Here is a 17683-nt window from a genome sequence, read left to right as displayed (position 1 = left end):
CAGTGTTTGAGGTGCTCTGTGCATATAGCAGATTTATCATGGATTTATTTGTACAGCTATTGCAAATGGACTCTCTAGGACTACTTTAAGATTTATGTGGTCTCAGGGAAAACTGCTCACCCCATTAAATGCTAAAGCTGATAAAATCTACAAACACACAGGAAGAGAGAGAGAAAGATGACAACATTGGAAATGTCTTGTGTCTGTGTGTTGTAATCTTGACACCCTTGTTCTAAATATTGAGATTTAAAATGGTTGTTGTTAAAGGAACAGCACTTTCCTGAGCTGAGATCTTATTTGACTGATCGTTATCAGGTTTTAAATGTTAATACTGGCTTCTCTCTGCATACAGAAGTTTGGTACAGGGAATATTTAATTAGAAAACCATTATTAGCTTCCACTTTTATGCCAATGACACATCTGTAACTGTCATTTCGATCATATAGCTAGTGCAGTACACAGTGATATGAAACGATATATATATATATAAACATATATAGCTGGTGCAGTACACAGTGATATGAAACGACATTCCTCCAGGCCCCTGGTGCTACATAAAGACACAGAGCTACACAATACAACACAGAACTAAAGGCTAAAGAGTACAAAGAAAAAAGATGCTGACTTTCCTTCACCTACATAATTCCAGCAAGACAGAAGTACTTCTACTAGGACCACATCAGTTACATAATGTGCAGCAGTGAGCTGTGTAAGATCTTGGTGTCATTAAAGCTGGAAACTGTAGACTGAGAAGGTGACCAGAATATTATACCCAGTGTCACATGAGCCATCAGATTTAAATAAACAAATATAATATTCTATCATCCCCTAGTGGAGATCACCAAGTTTGAGATTTTTTTTATATTTCCACAGCAGAGTTGATGTCTGACGTGTTCATTCGAAGGCTTATCATCATTTTGCTGAAACACATATTCAGCAATACCTTTGAGTGTTCATGCCTGTAGGTCAGTCTTGCTGATACAATCTACAAACATATAGAAATAAAATACCAGGGTAATAACTTTAATTAGAAAATAAAACAGCACCATATTTAAGTGCATGGTTAAAATGAGTGGCGTGTATGCAAATGTAATGAAATGTCAGTAAATATTATAAATTTTATTTAGATCAATTAGGTAGAGAGAGAGAGAGAGAGAGAGAGAGAGAGAGAGAGACGCCACAGCTATCCCAAAGAGGACAAAAAAGAAAACAAATAAATTAAATAAGCACAAGAAATCTGAACGGAACTGAGTCGTAATTTTTTGACCACGTTTAACCTCCAGATGGCGTCAGCAGGTGGTCAGCGGAGCAGCGCGCGCCCTGGGCTTGCTCAGATACAGGGTAGGCGATGTCCAAACTGCATCTTAACCTGAACGTTTCGCTTATATAGGATCCAATTCACGAGGTACAGCGTGAACTGTTTCACCGGGGAAAGTTGCGGGAAAGTTTCAGATTTGTGAGGGAATAAACCCAAGAGAATCGTGCTCCACAAAGGCCAGAAATGTTTGCATCTGAAATGGAGAGGATTTCAACCGAGCGCGCAGATCCTGGAGTACTGACCGCTGGGTAAGAGTTACAGCGCAGCAGCCTGGAGTGTTCATGTAAAACAACAGGATGTGTGATGTGAATAATAATAATAATAATAATAATAATAATAATAATAATAATCACAGGTGTGATGTGAACAGTTTCTTTTCGTTTGTGGTCAAGTCACCAGAAATGAATTACAGCAGGATGGCCATTTCTGTTTCCCTCTTGAACAGACTGTGTATCTCTTATGTACAGTTAAAGATGCTTTTTGGATCATTTCTTATTTCCGCTTTATGCTTTAGTGGTCATAACATTATTCTTGATCCGTTTTTCTTGTTTTTGTGTTATGTCATATTCACAAGAGTCTCACAGAGTTGGTGTGTATATGTCTGTCTGTCTGTCTCCAGGGAAGACTACAGTCCAGAGTCATCTGCAAGCAGTAAGTAAATCTCTCTCTTTGTCTCTGTCTATCAGAGCTTCGTGGGTGTTGCACCTCTGTTTACATGACCTTACCCTAATTCTCTTTAAGGTTTATTATGTGTTTCCCAGTGGAGGGGATTATATCCAATATTAGCCCTTTAATCTGCAACTGTACAAGGTTGCTCATAAAGACACACACACACACTTATATGAACACAAGAACACATGTACATTTTTTAATGCTCTCTTATATGAACAGTGCTGAGTGAAGGAAGGGAAGAAAGCAAATGCTGTCATGGGGAAATGAAAGTACAGCCTCCTTCAGTTCTGTCTTTTTATTTATCAGGCTCTTCATCAACTTCTATACACAAACAAATAACCCTATGTGACAATAACAAACAAACAATAACTTAATTAATAAATATCAGAAACCAGATGGGGCAAAATAAGTACACTCTGTAATTAAGTAACATGTTGAACCACTTTTAGCAACAATAACTGGAATTAAACCTTTTCTGTAGGAGTTTATCAGCCTCTCTCAACATCTTGGAGAAAGATTGGCTTCAGTTCATTGATGTTTGAGGACATATGTAATCAATAAACATTTAATGTGCTTACAGAGGCTCTTGTTGAATTTTTCATTAAATCTCTGAGCATGAAATAGTCTGACCTTGGATTGAATTTGCTTGAAGGCTCACTCTATGGGGATTTACTGCTGTCTTGAAGACAATCCTTTCATGGTAGAATGGTAAATTTTAAAATGTTTGGAGATGTTGGATATGTTAGGCCAGGGGTGACAAACCGTATCCACAAAGGGCCGGTGTGGGTGCAGGTCTTCATTCCAACCGAGCAGAAGCCACACCTGAGTCTACTGAAAGCCAAGATCAGTTCATTAAACAGGTGGAATCAGGTGTGGCTTCTGCTCGGTTGGAATGAAAACCTGCACCCACACCGGCCCTTTGTGGATACGGTTGGACACCTATGTGTTAGGCCTTATAACCCTTCCCAGATTACTGAGCAGCAACAAGTGCTGAGGCCTTGGCTGAGGTCCATTCCCCTTGTTATGGTGTAGACATTACCAGAATATTTTGATGATGAACCAATCTTATGTATTTCATTAGTAACACCTGACTGTTAATTACTGTCTTAATGATGTAAAAGTATGATGGCTGCAAGTATTTTTCCCCACCTTTTTTCTGAATGTTATTTTACTTTTTGGGAATACATATTAAAATCTGTTGTGTGTTTTTGTTGTCACTTGGGCTGATTTGTTTCTTTTGATTTGTTTCTTGAACTCTCTTATGGCTGTAAGATATGAGAACTAGTAAAGATAATTAAAAATGGTACTGCAGTGAAAAGGATACTTTTTACTTGTTTCCAGCTTCACCTGAAGGATGGTTTTCTCCTTCTCCTTTTAACTCATTTTCTCTTCAATAGATTAGATCTACATTTTAGAGAAGTTCTCTTTGTACAAATGTATTTGCGGAATCCACAAAACACAACCAGTAAACTGACTGCAGTGCAAGACAAAACAATCCTGCAGATAGAAATGTGATCTCTGTGATTGTGGCATGGGTGTTGCTGGTTTGATTAAGTATTTAAAACAATAAAAAAAAACTTATTTTATATATATATATATATATATATATATATATATATATATATATATATATATATATATATATATATATATATATATAATTGTACATTTTATTAAAGGACATATTTGTCACAACCTTGGATATAGTCCATCATAAAGTGGGACATTAAGTCCTTAATATTCTTGCAGTTTATATGGAACTGTTATTGAACTCTGGCCATAAAACTATGTTACCTTTTCCTGTTATGAAGTATTGTTTATTTAAATAGTCTGCTCTGGGTCTCTGTTCACCTTCAGACTACTAAATAAAAGCAGTGGAAGTGGAAGGACAGACAACTCAGGAAATGGAAAGTGTCATTGTAAATTTCTCACAACTTTGTTATAATAAGCACTTAATAAATATTTCAGGCTTTTTCTTTTTGTTTAATCGCCAGCTTTGTCTCATCAGACTTACATTAACATATTTAACCTGATCTTGCCAGGAAGCCAGATAACTATATTTTCTTGTCTATTTTCCATCCCATGGCAAAAGAGTACAGCGGGGGGCTGCAGAGCAACAGATGGGCTATATTCAGTAATATTTAGTATTTGTTCAGTAATTATTTATTAATTATAAAGCAACAAAGTGACCTGTATTTAAAGTTGACCTAATTAAAGGTCCAGTGATTGTAGCTACTAAGTAGGTGTACCTACACTGAGCACTGTCTAAATGTCCAGAGGTTGAAAACTTCAAATGTCTGAAGACAAAAATTAAATGTTTTTACACATTCCTCTGAATTTCTCCTCTCTTTTCACCTCTTTTCACCTCTCTCAGTGTTAATTCAGTGCAGGTAAGGCAACCCAGTTGTGTCAGTAACAGTGCTGAGGTCTGAGTTTGTGTATGGGGGGTGTTCTGTTTGTGTGTGTAAGTTTGTAAGAGCACAGCGTTCCCTCGCCCCATCATGACCTCAACCTTGAACAACAAACAAAGTAGGACAAGTCCCCTGAGTGAGGAGGGCGCAAAAAAAAGAATGAGTTAGAGAAAAGGGGAATGAGGAAAAGGTGTAAGTAATCCCATGTACTGTACTCATCAGTGCACAAGAAATCATTTAAAGCAGAATTTTAACTACTTTTCTTATTTTATAATAAAGAAGTAAATCATGATATATATATATATATATATATATATATATATATATATATATATATATATATATATATATATATATATATATACATATATATATATATACATATATATATATATATACATATATATATATATATATATATATATATATATATATATATATATATATATGTGTGTGTGTGTGTGTGTGTGTGTGTGTGTGCTTTGGAATTTGTTAATGCAAAAAGCAAGAAACATGGCATATAGAAAAATACATTCACTCAGTTTTTTTGTTTCCAAAGGAAAGAATATTTGTGCAAGTAAAAGTGGGAACAGATAATTAACTCCTTTTCACTGCAGAAATATTTTCAGGTTTTTTTTTTGTTTGTATGTTTTTTGCTCTTTTAAATGATTCATTCAAGAAGAAGACTGGGGAAGAAACAGACAGTGTTTTTCCAATTTTTACCTGTAAATCTGTAGTTTTGGCAAGCCTGTACATCCATTTCAGGTTCTGGCTAATTAGAGGGAAACCTAATGGGATGTGTTGTGTTCTGAGATACCTTTCTGCTCACCATTGCTGTAAACATTACCATATCATTCCTGTCTGCTGAAACCAGTCTGGTCATTCTCTTCTGAACTCTCTCTTCAACACAACATTTCTGCCCTTCAGCACTCCTGCTAACTGGATGTTTTTGCACAGTTCTATGTAAACTCTAGAGACTGGTCACTGAAATCATATTTTTTCCCATTCTGATGATTGATGTGAACATTTATTCTTATATACACTCTCACTATCACTTGTGATCCTGCTGATTCATTCAGTTATTTAATCAGCCAATCATTTGATCACAGCACAATACATAAAACTCATTGTTTTTTTGTTTTGTTTTTTTGCACCGCTCTATATAAAGTCTAGAAACTGTCGTGTGTGAAATTCCCGGACGCTCAGCAGATTCTGAAATACTTAAAGTATAATTTACGCAAATGTGATCTCTGTGACTTTAACAGTGACAAGCATGCCACCGTTAAAGTCACAGAGACGACATTTTTCTTCATTCTGATGTTTGATGTGAACATTAACAGAAGCTCCTGACTTGTATCTGTAAGATGTTATCCTCTGTGCTGCTGCCACATAATTGGCTGATAAGATCCATAAATGTGTGCATGTGTTCTTATTAAATTGGCCTGTGTGTGTGTATCTTTATATACTATATTGCCAAAAGTATTCTCTCACCCATCCAAATAATCAGAATCAGGTGTTCCAATCACTTCCATGGCCACAGGTGTATAAAATCAAGCACCTAGGCATGCAGACTGTTTTTACAAACATTTGTGAGAGAATGGGTCGCTCTCAGGAGCTCAGTGAATTCCAGCATGGAACTGTGATAGGATGCCACCTGTGCAACAAATCCAGTCGTGAAATTTCCTCGCTCCTAAATATTCCACAGTCAACTGTCAGCTGTATTATAAGAACGTGGAAGTGTTTGGGAACGACAGCAACTCAGCCACGAAGTGGTAGGCCACGTAAACTGACGGAGCGGGGTCAGCGGATGCTGAGGCGCATAGTGCGAAGAGGTCACCAACTTTCTGCAGAGTCAATCGCTACAGACCTCCAAACTTCATGTGGCCTTCAGATTAGCTCAAGAACAGTGCGCAGAGAGCTTCATGGAATGGGTTTCCATGGCCGAGCAGCTGCATCCAAGCCGTACATCACCAAGTGTAATGCAAAGCGTCGGATGCAGTGGTGTAAAGCACGCCGCCACTGGACTCTAGAGCAGTGGAGACGCGTTCTCTGGAGTGACGAATCACGCTTCTCCATCTGGCAATCTGATGGAGTCAGATCGAGTCTGGGTTTGGCGGTTGCCAGGAGAACGGTACTTGTCTGACTGCATTGTGCCAAGTGTAAAGTTTGGTGGAGGGGGGATTATGGTGTGGGGTTGTTTTTCAGGAGCTGGGCTTGGCCCCTTAGTTCCAGTGAAAGGAACTCTGAATGCTTCAGCATACCAAGACATTTTGGACAATTCCATGCTCCCAACTTTGTGGGAACAGTTTGGAGCTGGCCCCTTCCTCTTCCAACATGACTGTGCACCAGTGCACAAAGCAAGGTCCATAAAGACATGGATGACAGAGTCTGGTGTGGATGAACTTGATTGGCCTGCACAGAGTCCTGACCTCAACCCGATAGAACACCTTTGGGATGAATTAGAGTGGAGACTGAGAGCCAGGCCTTCTCGTCCAACATCAGTGTGTGACCTCACAAATGCGCTTCTGGAAGAATGGTCAAAAATTCCCATAAACACACTCCTAAACCTTGTGGACAGCCTTCCCAGAAGAGTTGAAGCTGTTATAGCTGCAAAGGGTGGACCGACGTTATATTGAACCCTATGGATTAGGAATGGGATGTCACTTAAGTTCATATGCGAGTCAAGGCAGGTGAGCGAATACTTTTGGCAATATAGTGTATGTCCATCAGAATGTAAACAAACGACCCCATAATATGAGGACTGGGGGGATCAATATAGTTTTCAAATTATTTACAAATGCTGAATGTCAAAGATTTCAGAAGGACCTCTTGCTGTAAAACCTCTAAATTGTGATGGAAAGCCTAAATTCTTTTGTTAAGCCAAATCAGAACATTTCTGAGGGTGGTACTGGCCTGCAGGCCATGTCTTTGACACCCTAACCTATGGGAATGTAAAGTTTTCCCTGAAAGCATTGTTTTATTGTTTTAATGTTTTGTTTTTCTAAAATCTGTCTATTTGTCTATTTGTCTATGGGAGACCTCCTGCAAGATCCCTTCCTCGTTTCTATTCACATCATAACAGATCCAGGTGAGGCGAAAACACTCCAAAGTGCTGCTGACCGACTCCTCTCCCTCCTCCATCCACAACTGACCCTCTTCAGAGTGTCAGAGCGAGCAGAAGGGCCCCAGCTGAAGCCCCAGTGCCCCACAGACCTCCCTCTATCCCTTTGTCCATGCCTATCTGTCATCCTCTTCCTGCAAGATTATGGAGGGGAAGAGAGCCATGAGCAGCAGCTGAGGCGACCTCCATGGCGTTACCACCACTCAGAGCAAGTACAAGGCTTAGCTTTTTCCCCAGCAAGGCAGGATTTCTTTATGCTAGCCCCTGGTACACCACTCTGGGCTCTGCGGAAAGTACGTTATGGAAAGGAGATTGTACGATTCACAATATATTGTCGATATGAGACCTACAGTGATCAGGTGCGGCTCTACAGACTGCTACTGCGTCGCCCTTTTGCAAAGAGGAACCGGCATTATAGCTTCTGTGTGGTCTACTCCAATGACCATATGGAGATTCAGCTATCATTTAAGCGGTCACCAGAAGGACAGGATCCTACCCCCACAGAATGCACTTTTATGGAGATACGGGTGAGAAATATGGGTGGGCTCATACCACTTCTGCCCCATCCCTGTAGACCAATCAGTGACATACGTTGGCAAACCAAGGATTACGATGGGAATAAGATATTGCTGCAGGTGAGAGTCTGTGAGTTGTGTACCTATTATACTGATGTTTGTGGGGTATCAATATAATTTTGCAGAATAATTTACAGTTAAAAAAAAAAAGAAGTAGAAGTAGCCCTTTTGTTATGAAACCTTTAAATTGGTGTGTGTGTTCCATATGACAGCAGGGCATATAACCAAGACCATTGGGAAATAAGGGTGTGGACATGGAATGGTCTAGTAGATATTAAGTTATCAGGTTTGATTGGCTGGAAATTTCAAATGAGCGTGTCATATGCCGGCTCAGATATATCCACCATTGCAAATTTCTGAAATTACTTAACAGAGCTGCAAGTATCATAACAGAGAAATCTTTTCCTTTCAACTGTCTTTAAGCCAAATAGCTTGCAATAATCTGTCTCAGAGACACACAGACCCCAAAAGACAACATTTTAAACATTTCAAAAAACAAAATTTTGCACAGACCTGGATGAAAACATATTAACAGCATTTCTCCTTCACTTTAACTTAGCGTATATGTCCCAAAGTCTTTAAAACCTCGCTGACTTCCGAAAGCTATACACAAATGAAAAATACTGTGTTGTTTATACCTGTTTAATGTTAGGAGGTTATTAGTACCTATTAGGTGAGGGAGCAGAAGAGGAGGAGCTGGACATTACAGGAAAAGTAAAAGAAGTTATGAAGATGATAAAGGAAAGAGCAAATATGAGGTCCAGTTATAATAAAACATAACTGGTGATCCTGATTAATAATTAGGGAGATGGAGAGGTGCTGATGGAGAGGATGGCAGTTAGATGTGTGTAACATCCGGGAATAAGACATGGGGCGAATAAACCATAACATGAGCATGGAAACCTATGGCATGACAGCACCTGAACAAACGAACAAATAAACAAACAAACACCAAACAAACAAATGGCTAGACAGACGAACGGACAAACAATGACTGATGAAGACAAAACAAAAGGGCTCATATAAATATATATACAGGTCAGAACATTAGGGTAAATTGGGAACAGGTGACATGGTGGAAAAGCAGAACAATAGGAGGGGCGTGGCACAAAACACGTGGGGAATAAACAAACAACAAGGCAGGCTATAATGAATCACCTGCCAGCACACCCTCTGGTGGTCTGATAGGGAAATGTCCCAGTGGCAACGGGGGGGAAAAAAAAACTGAGAAGGAGATAGGGAGAAGTAGAGGTGGGGGGTGGGATTTAAAAGGTCCTACAGAAAAAGGACAGCAAATTCCCAGCTCTCAGTGCAGCGAGGTGTGGAGTAGAAAAACAGTGGACTTTTGTCACATTCTAACATCCCTCCCTACCTACTGCTACTCCAAAAAACACACATGCGCACACACACACTCTTTAGTCTGATAGAAAACAGCAGTCAGAATAAACGTTGTTTTAAATTTAATAAGTGTGACCTGTCAAATAAAAATGTATGAGAGTAAAATATGTTTAAGATGATGAGAATTCAAGACCTACACTTTTCAGTTGTGTCCAAACGTCCAAGCACTGTAACCACATTTATACACTGGGACTGAATACTAAATTTAAAATTTAATCCTAAATGCCTAAAAAAGATTATACATTACCCAAATATACAAAAAGAGGATCTGTACAAGGACAAGTTTGGTATGTACAGTTACTTTACAAACACCAGTGATCAGGAAAAAGTCTCACTACTAAATTGATTCAGCTTAGATAGTCACATTTGGAGAAATTCAGAATGTATTAGATTAGATTAGATTAGATTAGATTAGATTAGATTAGATTATTTTATTGTCATTGTGCAGATTACATGTATAGGGCCAATGAAATGTAGTACAGTAATCCCCCTCTATATCACGGTCCTGGTATATCACAGATTTTTATTTGGAACATAACTAATTTTTTTGTGGATTTTCCCGGTATATCGTGGTATCCGCAAACCTTATAGTGAATTGTTTTTATGTTGAAATAAGGTAATTTATTAATAAAAATATAATTATTAATTACAAAATATAAACATTATCTAAAATAAAGTAAAATGTTAATAATATATAAAATACTGTACAGCATAGCGTTGTTTAGGAAAGCACGGTGCGGGGATGCTGAAAATCAAAATACATTGCCGCTGGAGGAACCAGTCTGGCCAATCGGAATGCCCCATTTATTTAATGCATGCAGCTGGGGAAAGGGAAGCAGAATTCTCCAGCATCCCAGTTCTTTGCATGTCACTGTCCCGAGTATTTCGTGTTGTTCAGTGTACGCTGTATTTTTACGTTTTTTCTGCAAGCCCTATTATGTCACCCAAACCCTCTGCACCTTCTAAGGCTTCTGGCAAGGAAAATACATACATACAGTACTCACTATACATGTGATATTTCTATGAATTTACCCAAAATTCATCTCACTATATGCTTGCAAATGTTTTCTGTGTGTGTTTGAAGAGTGTGGGAAGGTCATTTATGGCTTAAACAGTAAAAAAAAAAGCATTAAAAAGGATCAGTTTAAAACACAGGTAATGGACTTCCGTGTCCCCAAGTGTAAGGAAGTGTAAATGTTCTAAGGCTTAGGTGCAGATCTTTATCAGCTCACTAGTCCATACCAAAACAAACAATTGAACAAGGCATGGTGAAGATGAGTCTTGTTGGACAGGCATGTTATTCAAAGACAGTTAGATTTTTTTAGGTTATTGCAGAACTCTAAAACAGGATGTGATTTTACTCATGATTGTAGTCTACTTTTCAGTATTTTAAATACAGACCATATTATACATAAAACATATATTTCTTTCTTTGCTGTCCACAGTGAATGGCAGACAAGTACAAAAACTATGTAAAAAATAAATAAATAAAATAAAATAAACACACACACGTAAATGTACACACAAACATAATAAACAATAAAACTATATAAAACTATGCAGTAGATATATAGTATGTAAATATAGGAATATAGAATATGTATATCTGTTTGTCTGTATGTGAACATGTACTTATGTTGCAAAAAATATTCAATTATGTGCAAAACAATGTTACAGTAACGTGCAAATTGAATACAACTGTAGATAATAATAATAATAGCAGCAGTAACATTAACAAATGTGCAATATAATAAGGAGCAATTTAGTCCAACTAATCTATGAGATAGTTGAACCTAGTCTAAGTCCTCTGGCTACCTGTTTAAAAGGCTAATGGCTGAGGGAAAGAAGGAGTCCCTTAATCTGGAGGTCCTGCATTTCACACTCCTGTACCTCCGTCCTGAGGGTAGGAGTGTGAACAGTCCATGGTGGGGATGGGTGGGGTCTTTAAGGATGGAGGCCGCTCTCCTGTGGACTGTACGGTGGTAAATCGTCTGCAGAGAGGGCAGTGGAGTCCTGATGATCTTCTCAGTAGTCTTCTAAGTAGTCTTCTAAGTAGTCCCTCACAGTAGTGCTGCTATACCACACAGTGATGTAGTTGGTCAAGATACTCTCAATAACACAGCTGTAGAAGTTGTTGAAGATATTAAGTGACATGCCAAACATCCTCAGCCTCCTCATGAAGTACAGCCACTGTTGTACATCCCTCCTGTAGACCGCTTCATCCCCGCCAGTGATCCGTCCTATCACTGCAGTGTTGACAGCACACTAGTTCTTATAGGACTCAAGTTCATGTGTAAGGCAGAACAGAATGGCACAATCATCAAACAAAACATGACAAAGAAAATAATCAATAATTAAAAGTTTGCATACCTTTAGTTCTTAATGCTGCGTTTTGCCCCCTTTAGCATAAATGATGGCATGCAGTCTTTTGTAACAATTGTGTATGAGGTCCTTAATTCTCTCAGGTGGTATAGCTGCCCATTCTTCTTGGCAAAAATGCCCCCAGTTCCTGTAAATTCTTTGGTTGTCTTGCACAAACTGCATGTTTGAGATCTCTCCAAAATAGCTCAATGACATTGAGGTCAGGAGACTGCTTCCTTCAGCTTTTTTTTGCTATAGCCATTGGAGGGTCAATTTGGCCTTGTGCTTTGGGTCATTGTCATGTTGGAACATCCAAGAGCGTCTCATGTGCAGCTTTCGTGCTGTAGAATGCAAATTGTCTGCCAGTATTTTCTGATAACATGCTGTATTCATCTTGCCATCAATTTTCCATCAACTTCCCTGTGCCACTGGAGCTCACACAGCACCAAAACATAAGAGATCCACCAGCATGCTTTACAGTAGGGATGGTGTATTTTTCACTGAAGGCATTGTTGACTCCTCTCCAAACATAGCGTTTATGTTTGTGACTATAAAGTTCAATTTTGGTCTCATCACTCCAAATGGCATGGACACAGTAACAGCTTTCTCCTGGCAACTCGACCATGCAGGTCATTTGTGTTCAAGTACCTCCTTATTGTGCTCCTTGAAACTGCAAGACCACTTTTTTCCTGAGCAGCCTGTATTTCTCTCGAAGTTGTTTGTGGGTTTTTCTTTGCGTCCCGAACAATTCTTCTGGCAGTAGTGGGTGAAATCTATCTATTGTGAAGAGTGATTTTGCTTTGCATGACTAATTATGCTATCCATCCATCCATCCATCCATCCCTGCCATTACAATGTTTTTATAAAATAGGTTGTGAAGAGTGATTTTGCTTTGCATGACTAATTATGCTATTTATGAAATCTCATTTGTTTCTGAATAGCTAAACTACATTTTTAAGTAACCACTCATCTGATTTAAAATTAAACAAGGTTGCAGGTGAGTTATACAAAGGTTTTCACATATTCCACAGGGCTTGCTTTAATTATTTATCTGATTCCTATATATTGGATTAAATGAAAGAAAACTTTTACAAGTATTTTATGTGCCTTGTTTTCCATATACAAATATATACACAGTGGAGATTGAAATTAAAGAACAATTTATAAACACTTTATTTTTTTATGAAATATTGTTAATCTTTTGTCATGGGTAACCATGACACTTTCAGCATGTTGTGTGGACAGAGGAAAACTGGTCCAAAATTCATTTTAGTGATGAGAGCAAGTCTTATTTTTTTTTAGGTCCACTGTTTAGCTCCAATGGGAAACATCGTTACCTCATATACCTCATCAGTTCAGGATTTTTACTAGATTTTTACTAGAGGGTGGAACTCGATAATAAAACAGCAATAAGATCCCTTATATAGCATGTTATTGTCAGTCACCATGACTTTTAACAAAGTGTTAACTTTTCTGTGTGCTGTTTTACTTCAGGTACATGGCTCAAAGGAAATCACTCTGTCCTCTCCATCCTCAGACACACCCTCTTTTGCAACATCGAATGGTCATGGCCCTGATGTCTATCGGAAGTGTTGCTGCCAAAGTACCTCCCACTCTCATACTCAGAATCCACTCAGGCAGTCTTCTCAGATTCCCCTAGCACTGCAGCGTAAGCAGGAAGATATAGAGAGTGTTCAGTGTAGCCAGGAAATTGTATGTGCTGGATGGACAGACCTCCACACTCACTCTCTAATCTCAATGGCAACCGAAGCATTTCATTCAGTAAGCAGCTATCCTTCCACCTCCCATCCATGCAGGTCCTTCTCTCTGACAATGCCAAGGTTTCGGATAAATGTAGACACACTAGTGGGAGCTGAAGAGACAGATGTCGACACAGGTCAAGCAGTAATCAGCAGATCTGTAGATCTTTCGGTGGTCTCAGCTTATATGCTCCCACAGAGACAAATTCATTCAAAAGCTATAGTCCCACAGCCTCTATCTGAGCATCTAATCTCAAATAAAATGACGTCACTTCCAAGAGGTGTGTGCTCTCTTCAGGCCAATTCAAAGTGGAGTAGAGGGGTGCATAGAAGGAATGGCTCAGATAGAATTAAAGACATCGCTTTGGAGGACAAACAGGAGTTCTTCATCTGATGTACAGTCACTCGATTATGAAACTTTTATTCATCTTCAATAACTGCTTTATCCTACACGTCATGCAGACTAATTCACTGGAGTCATGCACCATCTAATTATGTTGTAATGATGTAAAATTACCTAAGTGAGCATGTGCTATTTGAAAAGAAAATAATTACATTTGCAAGTTTACCAAAGGATGAATATATATATTTTTTAAAACTTTTTCTGAAATGCCTGATGACACTGGACCTATTTTCAGCCCTAAGCCAGCAGATGTGGTGTTGTGAGTACTGATCATCTAGAGCTCTGCTCCTTAAAATATTTTGTAAATAAGTCTTTTGTATATACACAAGTGGACAAAATTGTTAGTACCCTTCTATTAAAGAAAGAAAAACCCAGAATGGTCAGTGAAATAACCTGAAACTGACAAAAGTAATAATAAATAAAAAATTGACTGCTGAAAATCAGACATTGCTTTGAAATGTGGTTCAACAGAAGCATTTAAAAAACACAAACTAATGAAACTGGCCTGGACAAAAATGATGGTATTCTTAACTTAATATTTTGTTGCACAAACCTTTGAGATTGAATCACTGCAATCAAGTGCAGAAGTCTCACTGAGAGTTACAGAAATCGCACGACACATTTCAAAGCAATGTCTGATTTTCATTAGTCAATTTTCAGTAATTTTTTTATTTATTATTACTTTTGTCAGTTTCAGGTTATTTCACTGACCATTGTGGGTTTTTCTCTCTTTAACGGAGGGACACAAACCATTTTACCCATGTGTGTATTTATGCAATATGCTGCATATATTTAGCAAAGTTATTTAACACAAAGTTTTTTTGTTTGTAGTCGAAGCATTTGTTCTAAATGTTCTCAAATTTGCTAAGATATTTATTTATACCCACAAGATTTATGATGATTTTGTAATATGTGGTGGTGATATATAACTGATAAACGGTTGTTTGGCTAAAAGAAATAAACTCTGTACTGCCTTTTTTATAAGATCATTTACAAGACAATTTTGTGTTTGTTTGTTTTTTGGCTGCCGGCACTCTGTAGTGCCTATAACTGAAAGAAAATAAAGTTGAACTAGTTGAGAGTGTTTTTGGATGCTAATCAAAGCAAAATTTGAAAACCGTACAGGCGCCTAAGTATTAAACAATTTTAACCAAACTTATCCTGGGTTAGGTTTAAACATTTCCATTGTGAAATAAATATCAGTAAAGCTAAGCAGATAAAACAGGAGTAGTCAGAATAAATGACCTAAGACTGGTCAGGAAACATTTTGCGTTTTTATGTATTTATTTCTTTATGTTATGTATTTTTAATTTTTTGTATTTTTATATATGGCCTCTACCTGTATGTGGGACCTTTTTGGGACCGTTTTCCCTTTATTTTCTTATTTACGTGCATATTTTAGGTGGCACATTTTGCAGCATTGCCTGGTTCAAACCTGATTTTAGGATAAATCTAACAGATATTGTCAAATAGAAAGAAAAAAAAACAACTAATAAGTGTCACTTTTATTTTGTATAATTCTGCTTTTATGGTATAACCATGTGTTTATTGTGATTACTTGTTTTACCATATTAAACTTTATATGCAAGAAAAAGTACTAACACTGAAAGACAAAAAAAAAATGATTTACTGTCAAATTTTTTACTGCAAAATAAGGTACAGTGAAAACTTGAATTTTTTTTATATAGAACTTTTCACAAAAGATATTCTCATAAAGCAGCTTTACAGAAACCCAGATTCATATTCCTAATTATCAAACCAGTGTGGATAGTGTCAAGGAATATAGATGTAGGAATTTAAACGAGAGGAACAATTAAAACCCATCCTGCACTGAATGACACCAGATTGTAAATCATTACTTTGCACAAGCATAGAAGAGTTAAGACACTAAGGGGGTGTTTTTGTTTGCTTTTTAACAGCATCCAAACAACCCTGTTTAGCCGTGCTCTCAGTGTCCATGAACTCCCCAGATCAGTGCTTTTATCTAAGACAAAGGCCAATAACAATGAACAATTAGTCTTGGTAAACAAATAGGTTTCCAGTCTAGAATAAACTTAAATATTGAGAGTATGGGTTGTGGGCCCAAACAGATCAAATAAAGGGCACACTGTCCAGCAAATGTCAAGATACACTCAACAATCATGTTGTGGGTAGAGCCACCTTTTTGCAAAACAGCCTCAATTCTTCATGGCAAAAGTGTTGCACTGGATTTAGATGGAGTGACCGAGGAAGCCACTGAAGAACATTAAGGACTCATTGTCATGGTCATGAAACCAGTTTGATATGTTTGCTTCATGACATAATCCAGTATTATGCTGGAAGTAACCATCAAAAGATCAACAGTAGCCATCAGCAGCAATACTCAAGTAATCTCTGGCATTCAGATGATTAATTGATTAGTATTAAAGGAACAAAACCCCACAGCATTAAACCACCATCAGACTGGACTGCTGACACAAGGTAGGTTAGGTCCATGCTTTTGGTGCCACAATTCATCAGAAAAGTCCAAGTTCTGTGAACCACAAATGTACAGAGTGATTATTTGAGTTACTGTAGCAGTTCGGTCAGCTCAAAACTCATCTCAACAAAAGATTACTGTTTGCAGAACTAACGCTCTCTGGTTGTTTTTCCTTAAGTGCAGCATTCCAAATAAACTCTACAGAACGTTGTGTGTGTGAAATTCCCAGATCAGCAGTTATAAATCAGCCCATCTGGCACCAACATTAATGCCACAGTTAAAACGGCAGCAGTTTCATTTCACTGCTGCCACACAGTTGGCTGATTTGATGAATGAATGGATGAGATGATGTACCGGTGTTCCTAATAAAATGTTCTGTGAGTCCCCAATGCAAAACCCACCCCCCACACTCCCATTTACCCATGAAGCAGTGTGCCTAATGAAGAACCAGGCTTTTATCTCTAGGTTAAAACAGTATACTTGGATCTGCTATAAAAGTTGTCTTTGTAACATATACACATTAATGCACGGTGAAATTCTTTCTTCGCATATCCCATCCTTGGAGGTTGGGGTCAGAGCGCAGGGTCAGCCATAATGCAGCGCCACTGGAGCAGGGTGGGTTGAGGGCCTTGCTCAAGGGCCCAACAGTGGCAACTTGGCAGTGCTGGGGCTTGAACCCAGATCTTCCAGTCACTGATCCAGAGCCATTGAAGCCATGGGTCAGTAGAGTAAGAGCAGTGGGCCACTGACCAGATGAAACAGCTTGCAGCAGTGTGAACAGACATGTTTTGCTGAAATATTGAATTCTACCAAGAGTGATGAATTATATAAGCACATTAGGCACTATTACGTTTCAGAAGTACAATTAAATGACATTTTAGGAGAAGCCAGGCTTCTCCTGTAATTTTGAAGCTTCACCTGAGGTTTAAAATATCTATAATGAAATATTGGTTTTATTTTTTATTTCATTTATAAATATGAAAATATTGTATAAAATAACCCTTTCTAACAGCATGGCTAATAGAAGAGGGTCTCAGCTATTTGGCAAATCTTCCATTAATGGAAGCAATGCTCTACTTCCTCCAGCTCAACAACTCAAATCTGAGATTAAAGCTACAAGTAATATGCATTAAAATAATTTCTGCATTGTTGGTGGGCGGGGTTGTAAGGAGAAAATAAAAAAAAAAACACAAAGAAAGACAAAAC

General features: G+C 38.1%; 1 protein-coding gene across 1 annotated transcript; it reads left to right on the top strand.

Moving 5' to 3' along the window:
- Nucleotides 1-1325: 1325 nt before the first annotated feature.
- LOC131355041 (protein FAM124A) lies at nt 1326-14380 on the top strand. The gene is made up of 4 exons (XM_058393225.1): nt 1326-1566; nt 1938-1969; nt 7439-8157; nt 13351-14380. The coding sequence occupies exons 1-4, from the start codon at nt 1502-1504 to the stop codon at nt 14008-14010; spliced, it is 1476 nt and encodes a 491-aa protein (XP_058249208.1). The 5' UTR covers nt 1326-1501; the 3' UTR covers nt 14011-14380.
- Nucleotides 14381-17683: the final 3303 nt, after the last annotated feature.

This window comes from Hemibagrus wyckioides, linkage group LG06 (assembly GCF_019097595.1).
Source record: "Hemibagrus wyckioides isolate EC202008001 linkage group LG06, SWU_Hwy_1.0, whole genome shotgun sequence".
NCBI classification, from domain to species: domain Eukaryota; kingdom Metazoa; phylum Chordata; class Actinopteri; order Siluriformes; family Bagridae; genus Hemibagrus; species Hemibagrus wyckioides.
The sequence above is the reverse complement of the archived record's forward strand: the minus strand, read 5'-3'. Positions and strand labels throughout refer to the sequence as shown.

What these genes read in the sequence shown, in the direction of transcription:
- LOC131355041 (XM_058393225.1), top strand. Translation starts at nt 1,502, where the DNA reads ATGTTTGCATCTGAAATGGAGAGGATTTCAACCGAGCGCGCAGATCCT. An exon ending in TCCAGAGTCATCTGCAAGCA is followed by an intron (nt 1,970 to 7,438) that starts GTAAGTAAATCT and finishes TGTCTATGGGAG; the next exon opens with ACCTCCTGCAAGATCCCTTC. An exon ending in GGAATAAGATATTGCTGCAG is followed by an intron (nt 8,158 to 13,350) that starts GTGAGAGTCTGT and finishes GTTTTACTTCAG; the next exon opens with GTACATGGCTCAAAGGAAAT.